General features: G+C 43.6%; 1 protein-coding gene across 1 annotated transcript in view; it reads right to left on the bottom strand.

Annotated features, from left to right (window-relative positions):
• Tnc (tenascin C) overlaps window positions 1-26,979 on the bottom strand; it is an 84,747-nt gene that overhangs the window by 52,718 nt on the left and 5,050 nt on the right. The window contains 5 exon segments of the mRNA XM_076843160.2: window positions 1,611-1,767; window positions 2,512-2,627; window positions 3,680-3,943; window positions 5,124-6,533; window positions 9,048-9,625. Coding sequence (XP_076699275.2) covers window positions 1,611-1,767; window positions 2,512-2,627; window positions 3,680-3,943; window positions 5,124-6,533; window positions 9,048-9,504 — 2,404 coding nt within the window. The 5' untranslated portion in view covers window positions 9,505-9,625.

The following is a 26,979-nucleotide window of genomic DNA, read 5'->3' as shown; positions in this document are numbered from 1 at the left end:
TCTGAATTCTCAGGATGACCTCCCAAGGAGGACACTGAAAAACCATTTTCTAAATGTTGGATCTAAAGCTTAAAGAAATGGATTTTCCCAAAACGGTGGTGAATGTGAAGATAATATTTAAATCCAAGGCCACGTCTTTTGCCCTTTCTGTGATACTGTTAAAAGATATTTACATATCAATAGCAATAATACAACCTCCATCTAAGTGCCAGAGAGAAGGAACCAACCACATTTTGCATTGAAAGTTCAAGGTCCTTCAAATCTGGAAAAACTCAGCTATATCAGCGTGATGAACCGGTAAATATCTGACCTCCAATGTCGATATGTACTTCATTATGGAACTACAGATGTTGGGTGTTTGTTCTTCAATAAGAAGAAAATAAAGCAGCTGATCCTCAAATTTAGATTTAAAAGAAAAGGGCCGGTGAAAGAAATGTCTTTTGGACTTTCAGGGTGTTTTCTCTACAGTGAATAAGCACATTTGTTTGATCTTTTCTGTGCTGTTCTGGTGATCTAATGATTTCTTCCTGTTGGTACCTGCCTCCTACCTACCGCAGAGAGATGTTGTCAGGATGATGGAACACACTTGCTTATGAGGGAGACGATCCTAGGAATTGGCTCTGAGCTCAGCAAAATGTGCAAACATTTAAATGCAAGATGTTCTTTCTTGTCATTAGTCAACAGTTTAACTTTTCCAACAACCCCCTGCCAAGAAGAGTCGATTCCTAAGAGTTGGCACATATGCTATCTTGAAAAAAAGTAAGAGCTTTTCCTAAATGGCAATGCAAAATTATTTTCTTCTTTTTTAAAAAATTTGCTTCCTGGTAGAGCAACTTCAAATTCAGATTATTGTTATTTTTTTCCCCCACCAAATGATCTAGTAGTGATCCAAATCCTATTCTACTCTAAGAAGTTCTGACAACATTAGGATTGAGTGACATTTTACTTAGGTTTCAACATTCTGCACAAAACAGAGGCTATTGAATGTTAGTGGTAATGGGTTTAAAACAAACCCTGGCTTAAAGTTGTGGCTCTGATGGTATTAAGTATTAGTTGTTAAAGTGATTCAGCTTCTCCAAGCCTTAGTTTCTACTCTTGAAATGAATAGCATGAATATCTGCCCTATCTCTGTTATGGGACTGGGTGACAGTATCAACTTAGATAATGTGGCAGATGGTTTTCCATGTCCTCAATTATTTATCTTCTTGCTCCTTTGCAATGTGACAGTGAAGCTCCTCTCATTAAGAAATTTTTAATTTCTTAAGTTTTCCTACCCCTTAAGTTCCATGGCTTTGAGATTGGCTCTGATACAAATTACGTGGTTCCAGCCCCAGGTAAGCAACCAAAGGTAAGCCCACATGGAGCAGAAAGTCACCGTCCTGGGTGAAGCCATTCAGGGCAATCAGTCCCAGGTTACACAAGTATATGAATGAGCCCAGTCCAGGCCAGCTCAATGAGCCCAACCCCTCAGCTGAGGGGTCACACACCTGCACACATGTGCCTTTTGTTAATTGGCAAAAGCTAAGTGATACAGATGTAGGAGGTACTTTATCAACAAGAAGGTTCCACAAGGCACAGTCAGCTGTTCATGGGTCACAGGTGATACTCACGGGTGGTGGTCACTCTCTTCAGGCCAGGGCCCCGGGTGTTGTTTTTCACGATGTGCAGCGAGATCTCATATTCTTGCCCAGGAGCTAGACCAGTTTGCCGGTAGGAGGTCTCCGGCCTCCTCAGGCTTTTGGTAATTTCTCCCTCATCTTCTTTATTCTGAAAGAGAGGAACCCCTTGATAAGACTTAAAGGAGGTGCCGATATCTCCACTTATGTGAGTCATTCGCTGTGTCCATTCGTTCCTCTGTGGCTCTTTCCTCTACTCGTTAGGCTCCCCTATGTAGGCAGCAGATCCATATACGGAGGATACAGGGATGAGAAAGGATGTCTCTAATTCATTTCTCCTGCTTGTCAATCTCCCTACTCACCTGTTGACATGTAAGTTAAAGGACAGAATGGGCGAGGCAAAGGGATTCTAAAGCCACAAACAATGCCACCTTTGACAGAAGAAAAGGCTGGCATCAGAGAAATTGTGTGATTGCCCCATGGTTACACAGCTAGCTGGTAGCAGAGTCTGGGGTGAAATTGAGAAACAGGGTTCCCTGCCACTGCAGTGCCTTTGGTGTGTAATCTGATATATACCTGGGGATGTTGCATGGAAGAGCCTGGTTCTTCTTTTCTTTGGCTCTGAGTTGAGATTTTCAAGAAGGAAACTAGAAATATTTTCTAGGCTTTTAGCCTCTATTTGTCTAAGCTTTTAGCCTTAACTACTATACTTCTGACTTATTAAAATCGGGGCAAAACTAATGTCACTTAAAATATACATGCAAACACACCAAGTGCTAGTTGGAGCCTGGTATTCTACCCAAAGCTAAGGAAATCAAGAGAGGTAAAACTGCAGAATCCTTTAATTATTCCAGAACTTTGAGGTCAAATAGACTTGCTCCCTTGTGTCCCTTACCATATTCCTGAAGATGATCTCCCATGTTTCGAAAGCAATGTCTAGAGGGTCCCACTCCACTTCCACAGATGTCTCCTTGATGGACTTGAATTTCAGGCCCTCAGGTGCAGGCAGGTCTGTAAGAAACAGCACAAAAACAGGCGTAAGGATGAGCAGAGGTGTGGTAGGGGCCTCTCAACCCTGATGGCTGCCCATGGCCCGGGGCTGATAACCACAGCTGGAGTCTGTTTAAAGTGTTTTCTAGGATGTGGTCTACTGTACAGCAGTATGAAAATTAATATTGCTGCAAATCATAAGATGAATATTTGCAATTTCATAGGGTTAAACCTAATAAAGGACAGAATTTGGAGTTAGTGTGCCAGAATTTCAGCTCTACCACTAATACAGTGACCTTGGGCAAGATGCACAAAATGCCCTGTGACTGTTTCCTTTCCTGTGAGAAGGAGGCACATATGACTGTCCTTAGGAATCCTTGAGAACTGAGTGGGATATTCCATGCAGACTGCAGACTGCCCGGCCCGCTTCTTGGCATGCAGCCCAAGTTCATTAAGTGGCAGCCAATGCCATTATTACTAAGCAAGACAAGGCCAACTTCTAGCCACAGCTTGCTTTTCAGGTACAAAGGTAATTATGTTGATGCCAGACTCTTAAAGGAACAACTTGAACCCTAACATTTACACACACACACACACACACACACACACACACACACATCACACAAGCAAAACAGTGGCTAAGAATATAAATTTGCGAGGACTGCCAGAGTCCAAAGGCCATCTCTTCCACTTGTCAGCTGTGGGATCTGGGATGAGGTCCTTAACCACACTTAACCACTCAGTCTCAGTTTCCTCATCTGTACACAGGGTTAATAAGAGATCCTGTCTCATGGGTTGGATGAGTTAGTACAAAGTCTGGTGCCTGGTGAACACTTGATACATGGTGCCTGCAATGGAGAAAGGACCTGGGGAGAGCCAGGAGGGAGACGGGTAGGAAATGAGGAGTTGACAACAGAAGATAATGAACTCAACTGGATTCCAGGCTTACTTGGGATAACTATAAAAGGAGAAAGGGGGGCTGAGGGGGCAAAGTGAGGGTAGTTCCTGGGGAAGGCCCTGCACTTTGTGTGGGGAGAGGCTCGGTACTGTCCAGAGGGGCTTTGCTCACTCACAGGTGGCCACCCGGGCGCTGACGGGAATGCTCCTTTTGTTTTCCAGGATGGCGAACACACGGATGAAGTACTCCACACCAGGCTCCAGCTCCCGGATGGTGGTGGATGTCTGGTCCCCGGGCACGCGGAACTGCATCTCCAGGCCATCGGCGTGGGTGGGTGTATACATAATGAGGTACTCCGTGACCCGCATCTCATTGTCCCAGGCCAGGTTGACAGTCTCTTCCGTGACTTCCGTCACAATGAGGTCTTTGGGAGGGGACACTGGCAGGAGTGAGGAAGGACATCTGGGGTGAGTAATGTACCTATGAAATCCTTTCACGTTTGCTTCCATGGGCCACTGCCTCCTCCACTGTAATCCACAGAGGCCCGAGGCTCTCCCCTTAAAATCCAGCTTCTACCTTCTCTAAAGTGCAGAAGGACCCCCTGTTGGGATCCATCTCTGAAATCCAGTAGTCCTCTACTCAGTTCCAGGTCAGTGTGGCCTTCAATGCTCCTTATGACCAGCCCCTGTCTACTTCTCCACTCCCTGAATCCTAGCTCAGATTTGGGCTGTGGACCTGGGAAAGTGCCACCTGAGCTTGCTCAAGTGTGCTAACCCTATCAGGTCTGCGGCTCACATGGCTTCCCTGCTGGCCTGTATCCTTACCAACCAGACTGTCATACTTTGGCCATGTTAAACATGGAGCTATTTATTCCTAGCTGTCAAGAGCAGAAATTCTATCATGACAATTACAATACAGGTAAATGAGAGAGGTACAAAGATCTCATTAAAGATGAGCATTATTAGTCTTTGCATATGATTCCACCAGTGTTTCCTGAGCAGTTACTATGTACCATTCCCTTTGCTAACTGCTGAGAACAGGGCTCCATTAAGGAGCTTATAGCCCTTAAGATAAAAGCAGTTAAAAAAAATAAAAGAAATTTAAGTGGCAGGCCTACCTTATAGCTGATCAGCAGGGAATCTAGCTGAATGTACATTTAAAACCATTCATTCTAGGTAATCTTACTGTCTACTCAATGTTGCTGAATTATCACCACATCCAAATTTGGGGGGCGGGAGGGTTGTTTGCTGTCAGCTCAAAGTCAGTGGAAAGTAGAAAAGAAGGTCAATGCTTACCGAAAGGAAAGACATCTCTATCTACCTCACCTTGGCAATAGATGTTCAACTCAGTGTACATGAGTTAGGCAGACCCGAACACCAGCTGTGGGTGTGTGATTGGGAAAATGACATAACCTCTCTGAGCCTTTGAGCTCTCAGCTAGGTAACCCTGTACCAAGGCAATCACCATAGTCGTGAGTGTCCAGAGCCCACACATGAGAGTTTGATATAAATATATTAATATCACATATAAATAGAATCTGGGGGTGTTGATACAAATAGTCCTCCAGTGCACACAGGAACATCACAGCCATTATCACTCTGACTGGCACAGGTACTCACCTTCTGAGCAGTCTTCCCCGGTGTAGCCCTCGATGCAGATGCAGTGCCCAGAGACACACTGTCCCCGTTCGCTGCAGTCATTGGGGCAGGATCGCTGCCCACAGTCGGGGCCTGTGAAGCCCTGGTGACAGATGCACTGGCCGTCCTCGCAGCGACCCTGGCCGTGGCAGTCGCTTGGACACCTTAGCTCCTTGCAGTCTTTACCCGTGAAGCCCTCGTGGCACACGCACTGCCCGTTCACGCAGCGGCCTTGGCCGTGGCAGTCACTGGGGCAGGAGAGCTCAGCACAGTCGGGGCCCGTGAAGCCCTCCTCGCACAGGCACTTCCCGTCCACACAGCGGCCGCGGTTGCTGCAGTCCCGGGGGCAGCGAAGGTCCCGGCAGTCTTCCCCGGTGTATCCGTCATCACAGACGCACATGCCATTCACACAGCGGCCATGCTGGTGGCAGTCATTGGGGCAGCTCATTTCACTGCAGTCGTAGCCCTTGAAGCCCTGCTCGCACACGCACTTGCCCTGGACGCAGCGTCCCCGGCCGTGACAGTCGCTGGGGCACCGCTGCTGGCTGCAATCCTCCGCGGTGTAGCCCTCGTCACACACGCACTGGCCATTGACGCAGCGGCCATGGCCGCTACAGCCATTGGGACATTTGAGTTCCCCGCAGTCTGGGCCCGTGAATCCGTCGTCGCACTCGCACTGGCCATTGAGGCAGCGGCCGCGGTGGTGACAGTCCGCGGGACACCGCTTCTCGCTGCAGTCTGCGCCCGCGAAGCCCTCATCGCACACGCACTGCCCCTCCTCGCACTGGCCGCGGCCCTGGCAGGCGTTGGGGCAGGTGAGCTGGCCACAGTCCTCGCCCGTGAAGCCTTCTTCGCAGTAGCAGGTGCCGTTGATGCAGCGACCGCGGTCAAAGCAGTCGTTGGGACAGACGAGCTCGCTGCAGTCGTCGCCCGTGAAGCCCTCGTCGCACACGCACTCGTTCTCCACGCAGCGCCCGCGGTTGTAGCAGTTGTTGAGACACAGGGGCTCGTGGCAGTCTTCGCCCGCAAAGCCATCCTGGCACACGCACCGGCCGTCCACACATGTCCCGTGCTCCTCGCTGCAGGGCACCGGGCAGACCTCCTGGCTGCAGTCGGCCCCGGCGTAGCCTTCGAAGCAGACGCAGACCCCGTTCACGCACCTGCCCTGGTCATTGCAATCGCTGGGACAGGCCAGCTGGCTGCAGTCCTCACCAGTGAAGCCCTCATCGCAGTTGCACTGTCCGTCGAGGCACTGGCCTCGAAAGTCACAGTTGCCCGGGCATTCAGGCTCGGAGCAGTTGGGGCCTTTCCATCCAGGTTCGCAGATGCAGCCACACCCTTCAGTGCTGAAGTTGCCATGACCGCTGCAGAAGGGCCTCGTGTCCAGGCGGCCTGCAAAGAAGAGAACAGAGGCTCTCAGAGGTGCCCAAGCAACAGTATCTGCTGGTACCCCCAAAACCCAGATGCAAATTCAGCCTGAGGATGGTTCAGGCTCCATCTGGTTTGAAAACCAGCTGCTTATTGTGTAACACCAGACTGGACTCATATCCAGTTACAGAAGCAGGGATTCCCAACTTCCACAGCCTGAAATTGTAGACTTGTAGGCAGTGGTAATGCGTGCATGTGTGTAAGTGTGTGTATTTCTACCCCTGGGGAAAGGATCAGTAATTTTCATCACATTTGCAAGGAGTCCCAGGACTCCAGACTGTGTGAGTCACTGTCTTGTGCTGTTCATTACCCAGGGCTGCTTCCCTGGTGCTGAGACAAGGTCAGGCATACAGGAAACCTGAGAAATTCTTGTTGGACCGAACTTCACTCTGACTTTGGACTCGATAGCTGTGCCATGTTTGGGAAGGGATTTGGATTCTCTGGAGCTCAGTGTCCTTGTAGGCCCAGTGGGACTGATGTCTTCTGGGGACACACAAGGGTCAGATGAGGACATTAAGAGCTTACTCCTATGCTCATTGTGATTTTTTTCTGTTTGCTTTTCCAGAACTATTTTGGGATCAATTCAAATTGGTATATGTGGGCTTATGTGACAAAAACTTTCGAATTTTCCAAAACTGAAATGAGGCAGTTAATTAGTGGCTTTCTAATTCTGTCAGGACACTTTTCAATTTGGCCTGCCCCGAAAAAACGCCTGTGCTTCTGTCTTCCCCATCACGCTCCCCGGTAGGCTACGGTGGTGGGCGGGCCTGGGGGATGCAGCTTCCGGGCTGACATAGCCCTTTGCAACTAGATACTGGTTGGTGCAATGTGAGGAGCCACTGGGCTTATCCCAAGTGAAGAAGCAGAGCTCACTTTCCTAGTTTTTGCATCTAGATCCAGGTGTATTATTATATGTTCACTCCTTCCTGACAGCAGGAAGGAAAAAATTTTTTTTAAAAGTTGGTTTGAAAAATGAGAATGTAATGTGTGTTTTCCCGCATAGTGGCCACTGTCCACATGTGGCTACCAAGCACCAAAAATTATGGCTCAGCTGAATTGAGATGCATTTAAGAAGAAAACATACACCAAACTTCAAAGATTTAACATAAAAGAATAAAATATCCAATATTAATTTTTATCTTGTTCCTGGGGTGAAAAATGGTTATTTTGGCTACATAGAGTTAAGTAAAATAAATGATCGAAATTATTTTTACCTGTTTCTTTTTCTTTTATTTGACTACTGGGAAATTTAAGATTACAAGTGTTGAATGGCCAGCACTCCTGTAAACAATTGTGTCAACTACCCTTTCCATTAATCTTACCGTGTACTCTCTCACCTGTATTTTTCCAGAAAATTGACACATGTAAAAGATAAAGTAACTTATGCCCAATAAAAACTTCTAAAAATTCTTCCTTAGATACCTAGGACATGTCCTACAACACTCCTCAGTTAATGCTACCAAGTGGTTATTTAGTGGTTAGGTCTATTCTTAAACAACTAATAACTTAAGTAACTACTCTTAAATAACTATTTGAAGAATAGTTATTTAAAACTTTATGGTACTGTTTTTTGTTTTTGTTTTTGTTTTTTCCCGGTGGCAGAAATGAGAGTTTTGCTTCTGGCTTGAGGTTAGCAAATCTTCTGTAGCCCTTCTGATGTTAGGGGATGAAAATGAAGACATAATTCCAAACCAGACAAATTGGGATGCACGTGAAGACAGATGCAACAGGCGAGCATGGGCTCTGGAGAAGCAGGCGTATCCAAGGCGCCTGCCCCTCATCACTCTCTGTCATCCTGTGGCATTTGGGTAACTTCTTTGAACTTTCATCCTTAGGTCTGCAGAAGGAATGTTAAGCCTTATCTTAAAGGGGGAATTGAGGAGCTCAAACAAGATAATAAAGTCAGTGTCTGGTGCCCTGAGGGGGCTTGCCTCATGATTGTGACTATCAAGACATGAATGTCCAGTTCCCACAGACTGAGTCCTGCGAGGGCAGCACGGGACCTTGGAGGCACACTTAGATGTGCACTAGTGCTCTTAAGACCTAACTCAGTTCCTCAGTGCAGGACCTTGAGAATCCCACCCACCTCCCGGGCCTTGGTTTACCTCTTTGTATAATGCAGCAGTGAAGGGGCTAGAGCCTTCCAAAGAGTGTGCCCTGTGGGGCAGGGATTTCATGATCGTAGGTTTTTGGGTAAAGAACGGGTAGATGTCACAGCCAAAGTTTTCGAAACATATACTTAGAGTGAAATAAGGTTTTCAAAAGGAGAATTCTTTGCAGCCTGACAATTCCCGTGAGAAACATTTGCAACCCTGACTCCTCCAGGAGTAGGAGAGAGGGCCACAGTCTCCACATTTTTTTTTTTTTTAATCTTAAAATCTTTTTAATGAGCACCTTGACAGAGTAGTTTCCCAGGGAAAGGAATGGGTCTTGCTATGCTCATCATTTTTCCCATCTCAAAGCGATGGGGACACGTACCTTCAGCCGATTGGAGACAGCAGCCGGCTCCCATAGTGCACTGCTCCCGCAAGGAGGACACTAGGACCTCCAGCTCCTCCAGCCGGTTCAGCAGCTCCTTCACATCAGGGGCCGCAGCACAGCCGCAGGCGCGGCGGGGGATGTTGATGCGGTGCGTGAAGACGATCTGATTTTCCCCATCCACGGTGTGCTCCTGGAAGCTTCCACTGGGCTCTGAGGGTGGGGCCAGGTCTTTCTCCCCACTGGCTGATTCCAGATCCACCGAGCACTGGGACCCCACGGGCAGCTTGATGTTGTAGACGTGGTTAAACACCACTGGCTGGTTCTCCTCCGGCAGGGAGATGTTCACAGCACTCTCTCTCTTGTGCCGGATGACTCTCTTTAGGACTCCACCTTCAGAAGGGAGGGCAAGCAAAGCCAGGAAGATGCCCGGCAATAATCCCGTCAGGACCCCCATGGCGGAGGGAGGCTTGGCCGAGGCTCTAGGATGTCGGTCTCAGTCTGCTGAGATTTGGGATTTAGGAATGCAGAGTAGAATCCAAAGTGGTTGTCCCTGACCTCCTGGAAAGAGCGACTTTCTACAAGTAAACAAAGGAAACAACAAACTTATTAGCATCTAACTGAACCTATTGCATATGAACAATTTTGAGTGAATCTTGGTCTTACACCTCGGGTCCTTGGGGCTTCCCGTGTTTCTTCATTATACTATAGTGATGATATAAAATGAACTCTAAAAGAATTTCTGCATTCTTGAAGGCACAATTTCACTCACTATTCAATGGTTAGAAATTTAAGGAGAGAGCAGGGTATAGAGGAAAGTGCCAAACATTGGAATGAAGTCAACATGAGTTTGTATCTCACCTAGCTCTGGGTCCTTGGGCAAGTTATATGACTTTTTTTCCACCTTATTTCATTTTATGTACAGTGGAGACCATAATGGCTCCTGCAGGGTTTCAAAGGATATAAGTATTAAATAGAAATCGCTCATGTAGTCATTAATTCCTTCAGTATTTACTGGCCAAACCATCTGAGGGAATTCTTATAGGAATGCAAAGGCCACAGTCTCCCAGGAAATGTGTTGTGACTCCTGCCTCCTATTATGGACTCTCCAAACAGAGTTTAACACTATCCACTGGTTCTCTTCTGCCACTGGAGGTGGAGGGCAAGGTTGAAGGACACGGAAGGTAAACTGAGTTTTTATCCAGCTGAGCTTCTTTCTAGTTGTGTGGCTGGTGGCGTAGCATTCTCTCTCTCTCTCTCATTCTCTCTCTCTCTCTCTCTCTCTCTCTCTCTCTCTGATGCTCAGTTTCCTTTCTTCTTGGTTTATGTCTAAAGCCCTCCAAAGTCTATTTTTTAAAAGAGCTTGAGAAGGAATTCCTGAACCTGTTATTTAAACTGAGATCCACAGCACCAGATGGCTCAGAAAGGGTGTCCGTGAGCCTCTGGTGATTTCTCCAATCCACAAGTACATACAGAATCCCTGCTGAGTTTCCCCAGAATCAGAGTTCTGTGGGTGGTAGAAATAAATATAAGACCAAGTGTCTACTCTTAGCAGACTAAATAAAAGGACTAAGAAGAAAATGGAATCACCATTATTTAGGGAACAAAGAAAGGATACAAAGGATTTATACTGTGGGTTTCCAATCTAACTGATTACAGTGCTTGAGAAATTAAGGATAACATGAAATTAAGGGATAACATGAAAACATTATGGAGGACACTTTGCTACTGTGAACGTTTGTGACTTTCCTAAGTTTTCATCTGCCATGTGGCTATTGACCCATGTGGCTATTGACCCATAAGGGCAATCAGGTAACAGTGGAAAGGCACTTGAGAAATTGAGTGGAAATAGGAAGACGTGGCTAAATTGGGTAGTTTTAATACAGACCAATGCCTTAGATGCAACCATGAATTCACTCATGACCCTCTTTAATCAGAAAGTACACCTAAGTCAAGATTATTGAAGAACTTTATTTTTTTTTGGTAATGCTGGAATTGGTACCCAAACACTTGTGTGTGCTATGCAAGTGCTCTACTAGTGAGCTACAACTCCAGTGCTAGCTCTTTGTTTTTTTAAACTATTTAAAAAACATTTTCTTATAGGTATGGTCTTCTTACACTTGCAAATTCTAAGTTAGCTACTGTTGACAATAAGCTATGATATTGGGGTTACTAATCCTATAAGAAGTTTTCTACTCTTTTTCTCAAAAAGATCTTATCACAATGGTAGAATGTATCAACTTGATCACAAATGATCATCTTCTTCATAGGACAGAAAATCTTTGCAATGCCCGGAGAGGTTTGGCAGCAAGGAACACTGAACTGAGCGGCATTTTTATAGGATTGGGAAGGGATCCAAAGACCTCAAAAGCATCGCTGTGCATTTAACCAAGAGCATCCTACCCCCACCCCCACCGCATCCTAATTTTATTCCTACGATTCAAGTAGTGACTACTCAGGGCATGTCTATCCCATGGTTAGGAACAAAACCACTTCTGATCATGCTTTCTTATTCAAAAATGTTCCCTAAATAACTAGCTGTGGGTGGGTGATGTAGGGAAGGTCAGTGAATGAAGATTATCCTGAATAGAAGAGCAAGGTACTCTGTTCTCTCGAACTAATATGCCCCTGTTATTTGTTCTCTGATGAATATCGATTAACTGCATGATCTGGTAGAATGCGTGTTCTGACTCGATTTGCCTTCACAATTCTTTTGCTCCCACCCTTTTCTCAGGATTTCTTAGCTCTTTCTTTTTTTCCCCTTGGAGGAAGGGCTGCGGGCCTCACCACTACCTGCTTCTGATTTTACTTAACACCTTTGTCTGTGTTGTTAAACAACCTAGATTTCCATCTAAAATACCCCTAGGGTTGTTGGTTGAGACTCCAAGGCAATGAGTTAGGGAAATTATGCTCAGATAGTGGGTAGGGTGAAGATTTCTACTGCGTATGTGTGCTGGGCACTAGCACTGTCTGGGAAGGACATGGTATGGTATTCTTTCTTTATCTGATGCTCGGGATTGAAGCCAGAGGCATTTTACCACTAAGCCACATTCCCCAGATCTTTTAATTTTTTGAGACAGGAACTCGTTAAATTGCTCAGGGTCTCACTAAGTAGCTGAGGCTAGCCTCAAACTTGCAATCCTTGTGCCTCAGCCTCCTGAGTTGCTGGCATTAGAGATGTGAGCCACCGTGCCCAGCACAGGACATGTTATTCTTAAGTGTTGGCTCATGGTAGCCTGAGGGCAGGTTTTATGATTGGGAAAAGATCCATAACATCTTTAGTGTTGTGGAAAATGCTTAAGCTTTAGAATCAGACATATCTGGGTTCAAATGCCACTCCTGGTGTGTAGTCTGGGCAAGCTACCTACCTTCTGAGCCAGGATCTTATTTATAAGGGAGGGGTCAAACTATGATGAGGGTATTAAAGACATAGGATTAGGGATATGTACATAGAGCACTCGGCATGGTGTGGCTCAGAGTAGGCACTCACTAAACAGTAGCTGCTATTTTGTTATCCTCCTGGGAACAAAACCTAGCACAAGTCCACACCAATAACCCTTCTTTTGCTTAAGCTGGAGCTTGACCTCCTCCTTGAATCCAGTCCTAAACTCAGCAGCAGCTTGGATCGAGATCAAAGAAGCTGCAGAAATCACTGATGAGCAAGGCGGTCGACCTTGTGAAGATCAATTTACTAGAACTAAGTATATTTATTCCAGAGAGGGAAAATCTAGGCAGCAAATAATGACCATTAAAAATGCAAACTATTCTCATGTAGACAACTGGCTGGTTTATGTTACTTTTTATTTTATTTTATTTTATTTTTTGAGGACAGACCTCGGGAAAATTACTTAAGACTGTAGCTTGGGAGATTTAAATCAGACATGAAGGATCAAGTTCTGATAGTAGGGCTTTCATAATGTCATAATGAACAAATATTCGACAGAGGCTCCTTAAAAGACACACTGGATTCTTATCTTTATGGCAAATGACTGGTAATGAAAGGTCTGGGGAACGTCTTGTAGGAGGAAGAAGTACAGACCTGTGCTTGTTTACTTTGTAGCTGGGAAAACCAGGACCCAGGTGGGGGCAGGGTCACCATTACAAATCCTAGAGAAGTAGGAGCTGGCTTGTCTTTGTGTCCCCAAAAGACAGAACAAGTGCAAATGTGGGGGTCTAAATTGGGGGTTGGTTGCAAGTAGTAAAAAAAAAAAAAAAAATTAGCATACTAGGAGAAAGATTCTGCTGGGCAAGCTGTTTGGTGGCTAACCTTTTGGAATCTGCTTGAAATAAACTAAGGGTTATTTTTAGGCACCTCACCACAGGACAAAGACCATTGCTGGAGGAAGGAATCAACAAGCTTTGAAAATTTCCTTGGTCACAGCTGGAGAATAAACAATAAGCGATTTCATTCTTCGATAAAGATAAAACTTCCCACTGGCTAGAGTCATATTTCAGAATCAGTTCCTTATGACTTCATTTTTCGTAGCCCGTGCAATATATTTATCTGAGTGAGTTAGGTATGCATGTGAAATATCCTAGGTTTGGAAGGAGAAGCCTGATTCCTAGTGTTTAAAAATGCAGATGATTTTGTTTCCACATCATTTTGGAAGCAAGCGAGGCAGCTTACACCAACTTTTTCTTCTGGCTTACAGACCAGAGAATTTTATTGTGCCCAGTCATTCAAGCATAGAGTTGCTTACATGGACGTTCTTAAATGTTCTAGAAATTCCTCACCCCTTGTCCTTCCCAACCTCCATAAATTCCTTCTTGGAATGTGTCAGGGAAGAAAGAAGCCAGGAAACAGCTTTAAATTGGATTTTTTTTTTTTTTTTTTTTCCGGAGGACATTTGATCTCTTCAGTTCAGTGAGTCCAGCACAACCTGAGTCATAAACTAATTGAGAAATCTCTAAATGACAAACCAAAGACCTCCTGAGCCCCAGGTGTTTGAATTCCAGCACTGAGAAGCAGTTCTCCACTTAGGTAAGTAGCATGGTTCAGGGTTACCAGCTCTCCATTCTAAGGAAGTTGGAGTTGGCTTGTCTCTGTGGCCCCAAAGGATACAAGATGCACAGTGAAGCCAGTTGTCATCCAAAGTCCTAAGAATTCATTTTTTTTAAATGAATTCAACAGAGATGAGGGGAATGAATGAAATAACAGACTATGGGACAGCCCAGGGCTGGTGCAGTGTTTCAGAGATTCATGATGGACAGGTCTTGGTCTCCATGAGTTCACAGTCCACTAAAGGAGGCAGACATGTCAACAGATCCTTACTGGAAAGAGTGATAAGTGCCCAAACTGACAAACAGCCAAGAAAAGTCTGTGTGATGCTTGAGAATATCTGCTCTAGAATCAGGTGAATACTGGTGGATCTTGTTTCTGCCACTTGATATTAGTTTGCACCATATGAACTTGCCATTGTTTTAGGTCAAAAGTGTCTGGGTAGTGGCAACTCCATATGATTCCAGCTAGTAACTATGACCTTGGATTTGTAACCTTGCCTCCCGGAGCCTCAATTTTCCTAACTATAAAATGGCAACCCTGATACCAATTCCACAATAAGGTTCTTTCAACTGCAATGGAGGAGAAACTTGAATAAATGAGATATTGGGTGTGCAACACTTAGTAGCTAATACTTAAAAAGAAGGCAGTTTGGGTAACTACTGGGCATAATTTCTCTGTCTTTTTCTATGGAGAATGCAGTTAGCATAAGCTAGTCTCGGATGGGTGAGAGATTCATAAGAGAATTTAGGAAAGTCTTCACTTCACTTTAAAAAGACCATCTCTTCCCCTCCACCCAAGAAAATCCCACTGTTGCTTTTTCTGTTTCAGTTACTGAAGTAGCAGGGATACTCTGGAATGCTTGGGAGGGTGAGGAGGTGAGGGCTACCACCCTGGTTCTCTTCCTAGTCTGTCTGGCCTTAGTCAGTAGCAGGGTAAGCAAGTCAATGAGCCTGGGTGGGGCCCTCTTCTTTTCTGGGAGGTCAGTCCTCTGGCCAAGGCCTTTCAGGGGCAGTGCTACTACTGGGATATTTCTCCATGTTGCCAAGCCCGGAATTTCTCCAGAACAGATTGCCTGTGGTTTAGTCTTTCAGGACTGTGCGTCTAACGGGAAACATTTGGCCCAGCTTCTCAGCACTTTCCATACCCAGACAGAAGTCAGATGATAGAATCAAAATCACACTTCAGCAGGGCTTAGAAGCAACTGGAGAAGATCACTGAGTCTAGTGGTGGCAAATCAGTGGCATCTGGATGACTCATTCTGATCCACGTGGCAGATATCACTAATAAATAGGGAAATACTTCTGGGAAACCCTTCTTGATATTCATTCTGAACCTATCACTCCAGGCAGCCACATCCAGTCAGGTAGGGGTAGTATTTGACATGAAATTTGTCTGCTATTACGTCTACTTATTTAGGAGAATAATAACTGAAACACCTAAAGAGAGTCACCCAGAAAATTAGTGAATAAAGCAGATATTCTAATCCAGAGGTCCTGCCTCTCTGCCTCTTGGTCAAGGTATGTGATTGCAGTCTATCTTTTCCTCATACCACTGGGAGGCCTCCAAACACAGGTGCATATCACAACCCAGAGACTAAGCTAGGTAGGTTCTAGGGAACAAATTGAAGCAAATTTTGTCATGTATATATCTGAATATGTCACAATAGATTCCACTATTAGATATAATTATAGTGCACTAATAAAAACATTACAATGTCTGCTAAAGGGCTGGGACTGTAGCTCAGTGGCAGAGTGCTTACCTAGCATGTGTGAGGCACTGGGTCCAATCCTCAGCACCACATAAAAATAAACAAATAAAATAAATGTATGCTGCCCTTCTACAACTAAAATTTTTTTAAAAATTAAAAAATAAAATATAACCAGTCATTTAAAAAAATCTGCTAAGACAATAGATTTTCATTCATCTTCCCACACATAAACACACACACACACACACACACACACACACACACACACGTGTGAAATGATGCATGTGTTAATCATTTGAATCTGGTAACCATTTTACAATGTATTATGAATATCAAATCATTATATTACTTGCCCTTATTTATCTATTATCACTCAGTAAACCTGGGAAAAACATTTAAAAAATGTTTATGAAAGTTTTCCACTAATTCTTAGCCTGAGGTCACTGCAAGGGTCTCCAGAGAGAAATATCAGGGGTGGGAACCTGGCGAGCATGTGTGTTAAGAGATTTCTAGACTTCTTGGTGCTGGAGGGTTTTCATTCCAACATTCCTCCATCCACCCATCTGTCCCATCTTTTCTATCTGTAAAATGTCAACTCTGATCCCAATTCCACAATAAGGTTCTTTCAACTGCAATGTACATATTTATTAAATACCTGCCATATGCCAGGCCCTAAGTTAATGGCACAAAAATGGAGAAGACAAATGTATCCTCTATAATAACAGAGCTTATAATTTCCTCCTGCAGAGTCACAAAATGCAGTTGCTGAAAATATTTCTTGGTTCAAACCTACACATATCAGGTTCTTGGATTTGTAGAATTAAAGAATGAACAAATGCTTTCATTTTCCTGATGGAACTAGTGTAATTGGCTCTGTGATCTCTTTAAAGGCAAGATGTATCAAGGAATTCATCACAGTCTCAATTCTATAGTTGGCTCATTTCTGCAGGAGTTACCAAGACAGGTCTCCCTCCTTTCCATGAGATCTAGTCAATCCCCCAGGAACTCCCGGGAGCCCAGAGCTTCACTTGGAAACAAGCTTTCTGTATGACCGAAGTAAGCTCCACTAGCAGGAGGTGGGCTGGCCAGGCCTCGACACAATCAGTTTGGGTATGAAGGAAGCTTCTTGGCTTATCACTAGTAACCTTTCCAATTTTATCGCAGTATCTCTTGTTCATTAAGTTTAGGCCTCTCTCCTGAATTTTGGTTTTTACTATGTATCTTAACTTCTTGGAGAATCTTGGCTCTATGGGACCACGCAGTGGAAAGGGCAACCAGTTGAAGAACAGGAAGAGGAACACTGAGCCAGTTCTGGTAACCACTCATTGTGTGACCTTGGGCAAGGGACAACTGCTGGTTGTCTCCAGTTCTCCCGTAGAATAAAGCAACATGCGGCTCAATTCTAGATCATCTTCAGCCCTAGTGACCCATGGATTATTGTTAACTGGGCAATATTTCTATAAAACTTAATTTGGGTGTCACTTTAGATCCGAGCCAAATAGCCAATATTAAGTACAAAACTCCCCAAATATTGAATGTGTCTTTCCTACGTTGGCTCAAACCTTGGTGAAGCCATGGGACTCCCTCCCTCGTACTTCTTGAACCGAAGTTTCCTTACCAACCAAATTAAATCCACAAATCTTAATCCATAAAATATTTCCATCTAGACACAATAATGAGATTCATATTTGTGGTTTAGTGTACCTAAGAAAAGCTCAGATGAAATATGACTAGATCCATTGATACATTCAGACCACAAACGGCCCCGGTAAGGTCTGGTTTTAATTTTTGAAGTAAAACTGCTGCAGACCACTTGCTTTCTCTTTTCTATTTCTTGCCTGGACAGAAAAGAAAACAAAAAGTGGGTCTGACCCAGTGGCAACTATATAGATTCCTGAAAAATTCTGAAAAAAATTGTTTCAAAAATAGATTTGAGTTCATTTCCCAATGGAACAATGACCTCTTCCATTTTGTCCTTCATCCAGTATTTTAAGAAATCTAGTTGGCTCTTTCACACGTCTTGGGAAACAGGTTCTCAAGTGCTTGAGCCAAGGTTAAGAAATTAAAGAGATTTATCTGGGAAGGACAGGTTACAGACACAGCTCAACGTAGGAGCTGGGGAGGGTGGATGTTTGCGTCAAATATTTGGCATAGCAGGACTAGAAAGGTTTGGAACTCCCTTCCTACCCAACTCGCTGATATTCAGATGCATGGAATTCTGCTTGACTGAGATGTACCTCAGAGGGAGCCAGATGGAATCTTAGACAATTACAAAAGCCTGCAGGAATCAAGTTCAGTAAAGTTTGTAGACCTTGATAGAAGTGGAGAATCCTGGATAGAGTTGATAACTCCTGAAACCAAAATAGGCCTCTAAGACTGTTAGCAGGAACATGGACTCTCAGGGAAAGCTAAGACTTCTCCAGGAATTGATTTGTATGATTTCAAATATAATTTCATTGTCTACTTTTCCTTTCTCAAAAGGGGATCATTTCAATGCTACAATAATAACTCATTGATTAAGCACATCTGTGTTTCATGTGCCTAATGTAGATTATCTAACTGATGCCTCTCCAGGACCTCTGAGGTCTTTTCCTGAAAGATGAGGAAACAGAGGCTCAGAGGGCTCCAGGTTACACAGCTAGAACGGGAGAGCAGGGATTTCACTCGGTGGACTGACTCACGGGCTAGAGACTGCGTTCTTAACCATCAGCTTTACTGCGGCATTTTAATAATGTCAAAGACTGGTTTGCATGACTGAGTTCAAAGGACTGACTTCAAAAGGACCAGCGTTGGGGTCCTGAATAACTACTAGCAATGGAAATCTTTATGATTTACAGACGGTGCAGGAAAAACAGCGCAAGGGCCTGAAAAAGAGAGATACGTCTAATCCTTGACTTGGGCTTAATTTAACTGTGTAACTCTAAGCGGCATTTTCTGAAGTGTAATCTACAACATGTTGAGAGGTATTAATGCGGGGGAAAAAGGATTTCCTAATTAAACATGTTTGGAAAATGCTATTTGAAAACCAAATGTTATTTTAAGCCAAACAAATTACACAGCTTTGTTTTCTTCAGGATTTTCCAGGGTCTTTTAAGTGTCCCTGTTCATGGAAATCTCTAAGAAGGGGACAGTTTATGTAGTGTTTCTCGAACTCATTCAATTATCTTGTGTCTAAGTACATCACAGATTAGGTTTAGCAGCACATAATGGGAAGTGCTGGGGTAGAACAAATCCTAGACCCTTTCCCCTTTCATTTCCCAGTGGATGAGACAGAAATCATGAAGATATACCTAGGTTTGACACAACTTTGATAAAGTGTGAAGCCCCAGGCTGGATGATCTCAAAAAGTTTAAAGCAAGCTAGGTACGGTGGTGCAGGCCTAAAATCCCAGTAGCTCGGGAGGCTGAGACAGGAGGATGGTGAATTCAAAGCCAACCTCAGCTATAGCGAGGCACTTAGCAACCAGGGAGAACCTGTCTCTAATAAAATACAAAATTGGGCTGGGGATGTGGCTCAGTAATTGAGTGCTCCTGAGTTCAATCCCTGGTACCCACCCCCTAAAAAAAAGTTTAAACAAAGAGTGAGGAAAATAAGCTAGCATTTATTCTGTGCCTGGTACTTCACAGATGCCATTTTATCACAATGCCAACTCCATGCCTCAGGGGACGTTGCTTGTACTTTCCTAGTACAAGGTCTGCAGGCTACAGAAGGTTAAATAAGTTGCCCAGCCAGTAATCACTTAAAGAAGAATTAAGAACCCAGTCTCATACTTCCAAACCCTAAGCTCTTTCTGCTACACCAAGTTGTCTTTGAAGTGAGTCATTTTTTGATTTAAATAATTAATATTTATATAATAACTATCAGAGGGAAACTCAATTTCATTAACGTAAATAAAGTTGATGGATTCCTAACATGGGACAGTGTGGAGGGTGGAGATGGGAAGCTGGGGTGCATGTGACAATATTATGTAAAGTTTTAAACTGGAGAGGAGGGCACAAAATCAAGTACTAAAATATCTGTCTTGGGTAAATCTTGAAAGCCCCCAGAGAACAGCTGCTCTCCTTCAGTCTGGCCTAGTGAGGTTAATAACCCGGAGGAAGGGAAAGTGAGAAGCAGCAGACGGAGAGCTTAAAAATCTGTCTTTTTTTTGAAAATCAGATCTTATATCTAAAAAAAAATATGGCCTCTAAGATATCAGTCAAGTCTGAGAGTATTTAAGGAAATCTGAAAATTATCACTTCCATTTCTGAAAGGAAGGATTTACATATCCAAACATGAAGTAAGGAAAAGGGAGATGGTTCCTTCTAGATGGAATCACTAAGTTCAGTGTACGGCAGGAAAGTCAAGAAATTTATCCAGAGGAAAAAATCAGATGGACAAATTGAGAATGAATCAAACAACCCAACTCTCTTGTTATTCTTCTAAGCTTCCTCCAGGCATAGAGTTTGGCATCATGTTGTTGGAGAGGGGACTTACTAGATGAACCTTTGCTTCAGCTTCAATCTCTTTATATAATAATATACACCTTGCTTGGTTATGGTGACTGGAAATTATATACCAAAAAAATTACTATGCTGACCAGCAGTGGCCAGTAAACATTTTCTTGAAGTTCCAGAGAATAAATATGCTAAGCTTTGTGGTCAGATGATCTCTGTCACAATATTCTATTACTATAGATAAAACAGCTATGGATAATATGCAAATTAGTGAGCATGGCTACATTTCAGTAAAACTTTATTTACAAAAATAGGCTACCTCTTCATATTTGCTGACATCCTATTGTTATTTGATAAATACTACTATTCTAAACCCAAATATAAACTGAATTGGATAAGAAGGAAATAAACATGCTATCGAGTGCCTATTATATAGTTATATCTATTTTGTGCCAAACCTTACACTAAATGCTATTTGTTCATGCAATCATTTGTCATGACAAACCGGTGAGATAGTTATTGCTATACCTGTTTGGAGATGAAAATGCGCCTCAGGGAGGTTTAGCAACTGGCTTATGTGGCTCTCGAATGTGTGCTCCCAACTACACTGAGCTGACCCCTCAAGCAACTTCCTTCAGTTCCTGTAAAGTGAAAACTTTAAATTTGCACTGCTTAATAAACAGATCAGAGTCCAAGAGGTTCAACTTCACCTTTCAATTCCTAGACCTCCAGCAGCAGTCTAGAAGTTGTCATATGACCTGTGTCTTTCTTCCAAACTTCTGGCTGGATCTTGTTTTATACACTTCCTCTCTGGAGAACATATAAGCCAAGGTGTATTGTTTGTAAATGCTTATTAGCTTCTGGGCAGATGTTGGCAAGTTTCCTTTGGCCCAGAAGGAGTTTGAGGATCTGCCTAGGTCTGGCTGTGCTAACTGATTATCTTAGCCAAAGGGAGTTGCTAATTAGGATGATACCCTGTGAGTCTCCACGTCTAGAGTTTGGTTTTCCTGCCCTGGGCATGCCTGTTTGGGCTCAAGTGGTTTGGCTGTTTACTGTAGATTTAGATGAGTGAGAACAGGTTTATAGACCCTTTAAAACCCATGACCCTGGACTTCATGGTAGGGTTGCCCAGGCTACGTTTCAAGATATTTGCAGGCAGGTGTCCTGAAGGTATCTGTGGTCATAAAGGTGTCCTGAGAGTATCTGTGGTCAGATAGGTGTCCGAAGGGTATCCATGGTCATATCAGTGTAGGGACACTGGCTTCATCAAAGTTGAAGAAATTAATTGCTGCAGGATTTCTCAGGTCATGCACTCTACTTCCCCAAGACTTCCGTTGTCTTTCAATCACACACAAAATAAAATCCAAACTCCTAGTCACTGTCTACAGAGCTCATTCTCCATTTCATTCAGACACTTCCAAGTCCCACTGTATCTGAAAGAGCACCCTCTGACACTCCACCAAACACTGTTCCCTTACCATGGTTGACATTTCTTCTTAGCCAATATCACCTCTTGAAATGGAACCATAAGTTTGATTCCTTTATCTTTTTGAATATCTGTGTACCTTCAAAAATTCATATACTGAAACCTAATTTACCAATGTGACAGTATTAGCTGGTGGAAACTTGGGGAAGTAATTGGGTCCTAAGGTAAGGCCCTCATGAATGGGATTAATTAGTGCCCTTATAAAGGAGGCCCCAGAGAGTTTCCTTGCTCTTTCTGCCATGTGAGGACACACCTGGAAGGTTCCATCTATGAAGAGAGTGGCCTCCCCCAGGCATTTTATCTGTAGACTTCACAGCCTCCAGAGCTGAGATCAATGGATTCCTACTGTTTTTTAAGCCACTCCGGTCTGTGGTATTTGTTTTAGGAGCCTGCGTGGACTGGGTCACACCACTTAAAATTGGCTCTGTGAATAAAGGAACTTTCCTGTCTCATTTTCTAGTGTAATGTCAGTCCTTGAAACTATATTTTGAAGGGACATATGAGCTGAGTTTCCAAGAGCAGGATAGTGTCAAGTGTTCTCCCAAGTCATTTGGCCTGAGAACACTCTTTCAGGTAGACCTCATGAGAATGCTCTCTCACAGGACACGCTGTTGAGAACCTCCTCTACTGGGGTCTTATCACAAAGAAGAATTTCAATGATGAGTGACCACAGCAATGATGGCCATCAATCTTCCATATGGAGATTTGTGAGTTTTTGGGCTAAACAATGGACTTGTGCTATGTCATTCAACCATCACAATGACCTTGTGAAATAGGTTCTATCATTGGCCTTATTTGAGGAAAATGAAGCATGGAGAAGTTAACTAACCCAGCCAAGATCACCCAGCGAGCAAATGTCTTTGGAACCCAGAGCTTTCTGGTGCCACATTCATACTCTTAACCATCTTTCATTCCTCTCCATTGGCTGTGAATTTCTCTGTGTCCAGAGATAGAATGCTCTCTGTCCCCATCCATTCCCTGAGCCCATTCATTCCTCCCACTACTTGTTGATTGAGCCTTGTTATATAGCCTCAGCTATTCAGCCACCTCTAGTGACTCAGCCTTAAATTCCCAGACAGGCCTCCTCTGTCCTTGGTACTGGTTTTTCCAAATCCCAAGCAATGCATGCTTTCATCCTGGGAGCCACCTCTGAAAGTCAGGACATTCCTTGAAGTCTCTGTTCTGATACCTTTTCCTGTCCCAAGGCTGGGTTGGCTTTCTTCTGTCATATGTTATGCCATCCCTCTACATAGTTGCAAGCCCAGAGGGTGAAGCATTAAAAACAGCTTCAAGCTCTGGGCATTCTGAATAAACACTGGAGAGAAACGGGGTGTCCACATTCCAGACACAGTGATAGCTCCTGCTGGTTGCTGAAGATTAATTTTATTCAAGTTGCGCTTAGTTTCAAATAAACCAGAAAAGTTCTGTCGGGAAGGGTTGACCTATGAGTGGACAGGCAATTCCAGGACAATAATTGTGGAATAATTGAGGATGATGTGGAAAACCATGGGGTGGAGTGGGATGGCAGGAGAGGGGTATCTAACATACCTGGAGGAGGTGATACCTGAACTGAAGGTTGAAAGGATAATATGAGTAGGTGAAAAATATACAGAAGGGCATTCTCGGCAAGAGGAAATGGTATTTGCAAGGACATGAAAAGTATAAAACAGTTGGTGTGGAAAATTGAACAATGGGGTCTGTGTAATGGTTTAGATATTAGGTATCCCCCAAAAGCTCATGTGTGAGGCAGTGCAAGAAGGTTTAGAAGAGAACTGATTGGTTTATGAAGTGCTTGACACAATCAATGGATTAATTCCCTGATGGGATTAGCTGGGTGGTAGCTGAGGGCGGGTGGGTGTGGCTCGAGGAGGCGGGTCCCTGGGGTGTGACTCTGGAGTATATACTTTGTATCTGGTGAGCAGAGTCAGTCTCTCTCTCTCTCTCTCTCTCTCTCTCTCTCTCTCTCTCTCTCTCTCTCATGTCTGATAATCATGTGAGCTGCTTCCCTTCACCACACTCTTCTGACATGATGTTCAGGCTCACCCTGAGCTCTGAGGAATGGAGCCAGCTGCCTATGAACTGAGACCTCTGAAACCGTGAGCCCCCAAATAAACTCTTCCTCCCCTACAATTGTTCTGGTTGGGTCTTTTAGTCACAGCAGAGTAAAATCGGACTAGAACAGTCTGTTTGGAGACCAGGGTTCAGGTCATGGAAAAACCTAGCATGCCAGGCTAGGGATCTGAATTTTTCTCATGGGTAGAAAAGAAGCATGTGGAAATCTTTCAGTTTAGAAAGATCATATCGACTTCCTAGGCCAAGGCTGAGGGGGAGATTAAAGGGGCGTCACTGTGACCTGCAAAAAGGAAGCTGCTTCAGTCGCCCCCTGGGGCAATGCCAGGGGCTGACCTTGGAGGTGAGAATGGATGGGCTGGGGAGGCTGTGAACTGATGCACTTGTCAAGGCAGCAAGATCTACAAAATTTTGCATATGGGGAGTGGTCAAGGAAAAGGAATTGGCTCTGGGGTTTTAGACTTCATTGTACCTACTGGAGAAGGACAACTTTTGTTGCCTTGAATGTCTTGTCTTTAAATTAAATATATTTGGAGTCATTTCCTTGGGGGGACCTTGCTCTGGGGTAACATTCAAAAGAAATCAGGGATACCTAATGAACTATGACATCAATGCAAAACATTCATATATAGAGAAGGAGAAATCAAAAACAGTCTGCTCAGTGGCTGCCATAATTATTGATTATACATCAGCAGAAGTACTGATAGATCGAGTGAAATTGTCACTGATAAGCGGTTGCCAGAATATTGGTGACATTAGAGTGTTAGAGCCATCGCAGGCAGGTAAGGATGGCCCCATAGATAACTGCTTCCTGATAGTCCTATATCTATGTAATCACCTTCTCTTGACTGTGGTATGGCCTAATGACTTGTTTGTTGCCAACAGCATACGATTAAGGTGATAGAATGTCACCTTCCTGATTAGGTTTCAAAAGAATGTGATGCCCCTCTTGCTAGCAAACATTCTCTCTCTGTCTTTTTTCTTTCTTAGTGGCTTTGATGAAATTAATGGCCTTGTTGAAAGAGGCTCACGTGGCAAGGAACTGAGGGTGGTCTCAGACCTATAGGCAGCAAGGAAGAGAGGCCCTCAGTCTAATAGACCTTGAGGAATTGAGTCAAGCCAACAACTACATATGTGAGCCTGGAAGTTCATCATTCTCCACTTGAGCCTTCAGATGGGACCTGAACCACGGCCAGCACCGTGACGGTAGCCAAGAGCAGAACATCCAGTTAAGCCGTGCTCAGATTCTTGAACAACAGAAGCCATGAGATAGTATGTGTGTGTTGTTCTAAGCCACTAAATTTTGCGATAATTTATTATGTAACAATAAATAACTAATACAGAATTATTAGTTATCCTTGGCCAGTCCATGTGAGCTAAGGCTGCTTAGAGAATAGGACCGTTCATTTATCTTTTCTCAGAGAATGTATTAGTTCTGCAGCTTTTTATATTGTCCCTGGCTTCCAAGAGCAAGAGTCAGAAGACCTAGGATTCCACCCTGACCCTGATGCCAACTGGCACAAGATCTTTCCCTTCTCCATGTCTCAGTTTCACCATTTTTAAAAGAAGGACATTAAACTGGGCCAGCACTTTGTAAAAACATTTTTTTTTTTTTTTTTGGCCACAAAATCCTTCCACCAAATGAAATTTCATGAGGAAGCTCAATGTACAAAACAGATAAAAATGGAGGAACTTCAGTTGAAATAAAGTTGAGGCCCCTGCTATGCTTCTACATCACCAGTCACTTCTGGGGGGATTTTTGAATTCTGCCTACAAATTCCTGGCTTAGAGGCTGCCCATAAGCCCATTTAGTTCCAACATTCTCTAAATATATATACATATACACAAATATGTATATTTTTATATATAAATTTATGTATATAAATTTAAATTTATAAATATATATAAATTTATGATTCATGTGTATATGTGTATTTGTATATTATATGTCTATGTATGTGTGTATATATATATACATATATCTCCCATCTTTATGTGAGAACTCTTTTGTAATGTCTCTGCATCAAGCTACTTCTAAGTGACCATCTAAGACCCATAGCATCTCAGAGAGTTGAGAGATGGCCACTTCCTCTGGGGACTTTGTTCCTCTGGGGTCTGGTGCATCTGACGTCACTGGACCTCTTTTTGGTTTTCCAAGCTCTCCAGGGGTGGATTCCCTCTATTGAACCAAAGCTCCATAGACCTTTACCTCCACCAGACTCTCTCTTTCCCAGGTGGAAAGTCATGATTTCATTCTCCGAACACACTCATCTTTTTAAAAAAATACATTATTTTGTACCTTGATGACTATACTGGACACCATGTTCCCAAGGGTCTCTTGCTGTCAAGGGATCCACTGGAGTTTTGGGTCTCCCCTTCTGGCTACGATGTGTTGCTTCTGCAGGTGAGGCCACATGCACTCACGTGGCACTGTATGTGCATCAAAGTTCCCTCACACACTGCTGATTGCCAGGGTTTCCCTGAGCTGCATCTGTAGGCTTAGAGCCTTCAACAAAATATTCAATAAGTCTTACTCATTGGTCATATCTCTGTCACTGTTTTTAACCTACCATGTATGACTTTACCTTTCTATACACTCTCTGGGTAGTAAAATTTGAGTTCTTCTTCTCCTCTGTAGTATCCCTTTGCCTGACATCCACCATGAGAAGTTCAATGGTTTAAGCATTACCCTCTCTATCTACCCTTTAAAAATGTAAATATATCTCTAGCAAGTAGTCTATTGTCACCAATCTTTTTTTTTTTTTAACCTGGGAAATGGGAATAATTCCCTAGTATCCATGAGGCACAGCAAGAGAAGCACCATTTGGGAGGACCACCAAGCCACCATTTTCAACTTTATGCAAGTGAACCACCTTTCTAGGCCTCAGTTACTGTATCTGTAAATTAATAGCTAAGTACGGGGAATATTTGTAGAGAAGCATATAAATTTGTAAATCCATGAGTATCTTTGTGAAAAACAGACCTTGCAGGCTGGGATATAGCTCAATGGTGGAGTGCCTTCCTGGCAGACAGGAAGCCCTAGGTTCAATCCCTAATATCAATCAATCAATCAATCAGTCAATAAAGAGTTAAAAAGAGACCTCACAGGTGAAGACGCCTCACAAACCATAAAAAAGTCAAAAGGCAGTGTAAAAAAGGACATTGGGAAGTCAAGCAGTACTGTGATGTTTCTGTTCCATTTCCTTGGGGATAGCAGAGAGTTTCATCAA

This window comes from Callospermophilus lateralis, chromosome 2 (genome assembly GCF_048772815.1).
Source record: "Callospermophilus lateralis isolate mCalLat2 chromosome 2, mCalLat2.hap1, whole genome shotgun sequence".
In the NCBI taxonomy this organism is placed as follows: domain Eukaryota; kingdom Metazoa; phylum Chordata; class Mammalia; order Rodentia; family Sciuridae; genus Callospermophilus; species Callospermophilus lateralis.
This window is presented reverse-complemented; position numbering and strand designations above follow the sequence as displayed.